This window comes from Guillardia theta (genome assembly GCF_000315625.1).
Source record: "Guillardia theta CCMP2712 unplaced genomic scaffold GUITHscaffold_53, whole genome shotgun sequence".
NCBI lineage: Eukaryota > Cryptophyceae > Pyrenomonadales > Geminigeraceae > Guillardia > Guillardia theta.
Genome location: NW_005434621.1, coordinates 170934 through 176933, shown reverse-complemented (window position 1 = coordinate 176933; position 6000 = coordinate 170934). Strand labels below are relative to the sequence as shown.

Below are 6000 nucleotides of genomic sequence, written 5' to 3'. Positions count from 1 at the left end.
CCCTCCCTCCCTCACTCCCTCCCTCCCTTCCTCTCCCTCCCTCCCTCCCTCCCCTTTCTGACCCAGAGCTTGTCGTCAGAAGTCTTGGTGTGCTCTTCAGCTCTGCTATCTCCAGCGCGTTCCGCAGAAGCAGCTGCCGCTCCATTTCTGAGGGAAAGTGAGAAGAGGGAGCGGAAAGAGAGGGAGGGGAAGGGAGAAGGAGAGGGAAGGGAAGGGAGGAGGAGTGAAGAGGAGGAGCGCAGGGGAAAGACAGCAGCGAGAGAAGATGGAGGGAAATCAAACATGGACGGATGGATCGAGGGAGGGAGGGAGGGAGGGAGGGATGGATCGAGGGAGCGAGGGAGTGAAGAGGAGGAGGGAGGTAGAAAGGACAAGACGGCTCGAAAGGAAGCATTCCAGGCTGTCAACCTGACTCAACGTCTGTCAACTTGTAATGCTCTACGATCTCGTTCGCTGAGTTTTCCGGGATCCTGCAAGGAAATCAAAGAAACCTTCAAGACCTACCCCTCCTCCTCCTCTTGCATTTTACATCTCCCTCCCTCCTTTCAATCCAACCATCCTCCTTTCTCCTCGAGGCCCATTTTCGTATTCTGCTCCTGCTTATGATAATGTCCACCCTAAACAGTTCTGTTCCAGGAGCAGGATCAGGATCAGGATCAGGATCAGGATTCCTCCTCCTCCTCGTATCTCACCGAATTCCTGCATCATAGAAGACGCGCGAGACCTCCTGAGGCGTGAGCTCTTGATCCTGGGGAGCAGAATGACCTCTGAGTCAACGGTCCCTCCAACAGCAGGCTGCGCACCTTGCGGAACAAGAGCGATTCCAGGGCAAGGGGAAGAGAGCGTCGACGAGAGCTCCTTGCCGTGCCCATCTCGACCTGACTGCGAACCAGGTCGCTTGCCTTCTCAAACTTGACCAACCCTGTCCTCGCCCTCTCTCGACTCGCTGTCGTACTACCTTGTTCGCTCCCTTCATCCCTCTTCTCCCTCCTCCTCGTGCTCGGAAGCTGATATGCAGACTGAGGAGGAGAGGAATGAGCAGTTTCCTCCTGCTGCTGAAGATCGCGGGCAGCACTCCTGTTCGACCTGCCCGTGCTGACCCTCTCCCTCCGCGTTATCATGGATGCTTCCCGATGGGTTGAGCGACGACAACTACAATCAGAGTCAGCGAAATGGCGAAATGACATACCAGAATATTTGGAAGGACGGGAAGGAAGCGCTCCTTTGAAGATGTATGTCTTTCCTTCTCTCAAACACAAGCCATAGTCCCACTTTTACCTTCTCTTGATTTTCCCTCACCTTCCTTGTCCTCCCCTCCCCTCCTCTCCTCAAGATCTTCCTGCGTTCTACTCTTGGTACGTCCTGTTTCTCCTCCATATCTTCTTCATCATCTTCATTGCCATCATCGTCTCCCTCCCTTCCTCTCCCGCCTCTGCATGAAAAGTTTCTGCCTTCCGCACTCCCATGGCGAAACCGAAACTCGGAGACCTCTTTACCACCCCCTCTTTACAAGATATCCAAGGGGGTTGAGGGTACTATTTGGGCTCTCTGACCACCCATTGAGGTTACAGAGAGAAAGGGGGTAGTGGGTAGTCTACGGCCCTTATGGAAAGGGGTACAAATACTATGAAAGAAAGGGGTACAGAAAGGAGTGGGTGCCCCGGAGGGTGGGGTAGTCCTTCCTGACATATTGAGGGGTATCAAGAAGGAAAGAAGGGGGTAGGGGTGTGAGCAAAGCAGACAAAAGGTCTCGAGATCTTCCCACTGGGGGTGGGTCAAAAGTACGGAACATAGAGTAAGGAGGGTGGGTACTTGCACGATATGGTGTAGGTAGGGGTACACTGGGGAGCGGAGGTTCGAAGGGGTGGTAGAATGAGGGATTAGCTCTGTAGGGGTTTAGATACCAGGCAATGGTGGAGATGAGGTGGCAGGAACCACGATGGTGTGGGAGGAGGAGGAGGAGGAGGAGGAGGAGAGATGAGAGAGGAGGAGGAGGAGAGATGAGAGAGGAGGAGGGAGGAGGAGGAGGAGGAGGGAGGAGGAAGGAGGAGGGAGGGAGGGAGGGAGGGAGGGAGGGAGGGAGGGAGGGGAGGGAGGAAGAGGAGGAAGAGAAGAGAGAGAGAGAGAGAGAGAGAGACAGACAGAGAAGAGAAGAGAAGAGAAGAGAAGAGAAGAAGGAGGGGGAGGAGGATAAGAGAGGTGCAGGAGCAGCATGGTGGGATCACCAAGTTTGAGGTAGGGTGGTGACAACCATTCTTCTGCGGATGCTTCCCTGCGGCGTATTGCCTTGGACTCATGGCACGACAGATAGAGATGGACCCTAAGGTTGAGAGCCTGCTGGACCCCGAGGATCCCGCGGAGAGATCCGGTCAGAGCATGTGAACATGCTCGCTGAACTTCTTGTTGATGCTGTTGAGCAGTCGTGGAGGGGAACATGGATGTCTGTGGTGAAATCCTATCGAGAGCAAGCGCAGGGGCGTGGACGATGTCCATGATGGAGGACCATGTGAAGGTGCTCACCCTCCTACCCTCCTGGTAGATCATGACGGGAGATGCCGCAGGAGGCTGAGGTTAGTGCCGAGGTCGCCGAAGCCTTGCTGAGGATATGGAGGAGGAACGAACCCAAGGTTGAGGGCTATTCCTGCCCGCTGTCTGTGAATGAAAGGGGTTTGTGCGAAGATACGCGAAGAAGCGACGAAGCAGAGCTTCTGGGGGAACAACTTGAAGCGACTTTCATGGTCTGCAAGAGAGTGCCCTGATCGGAGACTGATTCAACATCGCAGGAGGGTTGATGTAAGCACCAAGAGCCGATATGTAGAGGATCTGAATGAGGTAAGCACGACCGTCCCCTGCCTTCTCCTTGGTGTATCCCCTGATTCGCATCTGACTCCTCCCTTCCTCCTCCCCCTCAACCTCGACTGACATCGGCCCGTCCCTTCCTCCCAGCCCTGCGCCATTATGGAGTTGAACATGTCCAACGCGAGAGATGAAGACAAGACCAACACTGTCAAGTGAGTTCGACCGACGTCTCTGACGCCCTTTCTTTTCCGATCACATTCTTGCTGCTGCAGGTTTGAGATCGACAGGGACATGTTGGTGCAGATGAACGAGGAGGTTAACCGCTTGCAAGAGCTTATCAGCACCTTTTGACATGAAATTGGCAATGAATTTGGCAATGAAAAACATCTCAAAACTGCACACGCAAGCCTAAAGCATGTAACTCCTTTGTGTCTTGCCCCCATTGGATCAGAGTAGGACGGTTTTTACTGTTTTTTAGCGCGGGAAAAGAATTAATAGCAACAGGCTCATGCCGGAGAAGAGCGAGAATGTTACAATCTAAGGTGAATACTCCGGGAGAACAGCAGCCCCGAGCGCCATGTCCCATCTGCATATTGGATCAGTGATGCTCGGAACAGAGATAGCAGAACGGGGGGAGGGGGGAGAAGGGCACGTAACGATGAAGAAAGAACGAAGAGCTCGATCAGAGGGAACGGCAAAGATGGTAGAAATCAGGCAGACATGGGAAGAGCGAAGGGCAGGCAAGTCCTTACCGTGATGTGTCGGCTTGTCGGGGGCTGTTGTACCAGTCGAAGCCGAGATAGTACATAACTCCCTTCCCTGTTCGAGGAATAAGCCACAAGGCGAGCGAAAGTCCAAAAGCCACTCACCATAGTTCATCCTGAACACGCTGCATGCGCCCTCTGCCTCGTACATGCAGTACAACATCTGTTGAAATGTCACGCTCGAATTGACAGAACTTGGCTGAATTTTCTTGCCTGTCCAGGCTTGTGGCCACCCAAGCTCAGGTCGGTCACTCCGTACACGGCCTGCAATGCCGGTAGTTGACCAGACACCTGCCAGAGAACATCAGCGAGGCACGACACCAAGAAGCAGAGGGCTGACCCGCATGAATCTAGTTCCACTTGCAGCTCCAGTTCTTGTCGTTGGCATCGTGATGAATGCGTACACCAACGAGGTTCCGAAGATAGAGTTGATGAAGGCTGTGAGTCCAGTCAGCTACAACATTGCACCCAAGAGCAGTCCGTCACCTGCACCATTCTTGGAGCCAGCGAAAATGATCTTTCCTCCAGCCTCAATGTACTGGAATCGAGCACCGTCAGCACCTGGTCGAACGTAGAGACTGCAAGTTCACCTGGGACATACTTCTAGCAGCATCAGGCATAACGTCGGGCATTCCGTTCATGATCTCAGGAATGACAATGACCTTGAAGATACGCGCGTCAAACATGTAAGATCACACTGATGTTGCTGTCACCTGTGCTTGGTAAGCTCGTCCCAGATCAGAATTGGTGAAGCCATAGAAGTAGGTCACAACAGCTCCGGCGGAACGGACCTATTAAGACGTGAATCAGAATTCAATGGAACTCACAATTGCCATCATGTACCAAGGATTGAACCAGAAGACGTCCATTGCGAGTAGAGTCCGTGTACTTTCCAAAATAGACTGCAACCCTCAATGGTTTTCCCATGGCACCCTGCAGAGCCCCAAGTCAAGTCCTCGCGGGGCGCGATGCCAACTCTCTTACCGGGGGACCCATCGGGCCAACCTCGCCGGGCAATCCAGGGGCTCCAGGGGTACCTGACGATCAACCTCTCACAACCAGCTCTTGACGGGTCGGTGATGGCCACACACCAGGAGTTCCCATAGGTCCAGTCAAGCCCGGAGGTCCAACAGCACCACTGCCAGACCGGTCAGCACTTGGGCTCGCACATCTTCTGAAATGTACTTACCGCAATCCTTGCGGTCCAGTAGGACCAGCTGGTCCCTGTGGGCCACGCTCACCCTCAGGTCCCGCAGGACCCTGTGGTCCGGTGATGCCTGCAAAACCGATTCAACAAAGAAGAACAGGCAGGACAAGACAAAGGGACGAGCAACAAGGAGGAGGCTGTACCCGGCTGTCCAGGTACTCCAGGAGGACCAAAGGGTCCCTGCTTGCCCGGAGGTCCGACCTGTATCGAGGATAAGAGTATTGCCAAACAGGAGACTCTTCTTCACACCTTGCCAGGGAGACCCATCGGTCCAGGAAGCCCTGCAATTCCTGGACGTCCGGGAGGGCCAGTGAATCCTGGAGGTCCCATGAAGCCCTTTCAATCACAAGGTCAGCAAACGGCGCCACCTCAAGGAAACTGCGGTGCTATTTCCAGATCGAGTCAGTACCTGGGGTCCAGGAGGACCGGTGAGACCACGAACTCCCGGTGGTCCGGTCTGGCCAGGAGGAGGAGGCTTTGATGCCATGTAATCGTACTTCTTCTGGAGCTCCATGTTGGCGGCGGCAAGAGTGGCAACCTTCACGTCGCAGAAGAGTCAGCATCGCAGGAATTCGATCGCAACAATTTCACCTGGGTCCTGAGGGCGTCGATCGCAAGGTTATCTTGAGCAATGTCCGCCGTCAAGGACTTGAGGAGATTGTCCAAAGGACCACTGACTGTTACAGTCTGCGGAACAATCTGCAGGGAATCGACAAGGTCACAAGGTAGGTACTAGTGCGACCAGTCTGACCTGGGGAGCAGGAATGGACACCTGCACTTGCGGAGGGACTCCTCCAGGCATGGGGTATGGATAGCCTGGAGGCTGAGTGGGCTGAGCAATTCCAATGGTAGAAGTGGATGATGATGGAGCTGATTCATCGGATAGAGACACTGTTCGCAAATCGTCAAAACATGCTGTAGGGACTAGTCACGTCATGTACCGATCTGTCCAGACAAGTGCATCGGCGGCTCCCCATTGGGGCCCTTGGCCGTTGTGAAATCAATACTGTCCCCTGAGAGAAGCTCGGTTGTTCCCGCTCGACTCTGAGAGAGAGAGACCGCGACGATGCCGACCGACACCAGCACAACTGTGAAACATCGTCAATCAGCGCAAGATGTTTCAGTGGGCTGTGAGTGCTCTCAACATGTCTCCGAGGCACAACATGGTATTCACAACCAAAATGACAAGACAAAATGAGATTCCGAGCATCAGATGACAACACACAGATT

At 54.0% G+C, this 6000-nt stretch overlaps 3 protein-coding genes across 3 annotated transcripts in view; 1 reads left to right on the top strand and 2 right to left on the bottom strand.

Moving 5' to 3' along the window:
• Positions 1–872, bottom strand: part of GUITHDRAFT_111611 (hypothetical protein) — a gene marked incomplete at both ends in the record, with an annotated part of 3674 nt that extends 2802 nt beyond the window's left edge. Inside the window, 4 exons of the mRNA XM_005829259.1 lie at positions 63–147; positions 409–470; positions 693–748; positions 804–872. Coding sequence (XP_005829316.1) covers positions 63–147; positions 409–470; positions 693–748; positions 804–872 — 272 coding nt within the window. The remainder of the gene's footprint in view (positions 1–62; positions 148–408; positions 471–692; positions 749–803) is intronic.
• A 1435-nt stretch (positions 873–2307) lies between these two features.
• On the top strand, positions 2308–3196 carry GUITHDRAFT_153589 (hypothetical protein). Its single transcript, XM_005829258.1, has 7 exons — positions 2308–2368; positions 2421–2512; positions 2562–2627; positions 2680–2738; positions 2784–2832; positions 2947–3011; positions 3072–3196. Exons 1-7 carry the CDS (start codon positions 2314–2316, stop codon positions 3148–3150), a joined length of 465 nt encoding a protein of 154 aa, XP_005829315.1. The 5' UTR covers positions 2308–2313; the 3' UTR covers positions 3151–3196.
• A 51-nt stretch (positions 3197–3247) lies between these two features.
• On the bottom strand, positions 3248–3997 carry GUITHDRAFT_153588 (hypothetical protein). Its single transcript, XM_005829257.1, has one exon. It carries the CDS (start codon positions 3712–3714, stop codon positions 3337–3339), a length of 378 nt encoding a protein of 125 aa, XP_005829314.1. The 5' UTR covers positions 3715–3997; the 3' UTR covers positions 3248–3336.
• Between the last annotated feature and the right edge of the window lie 2003 nt (positions 3998–6000).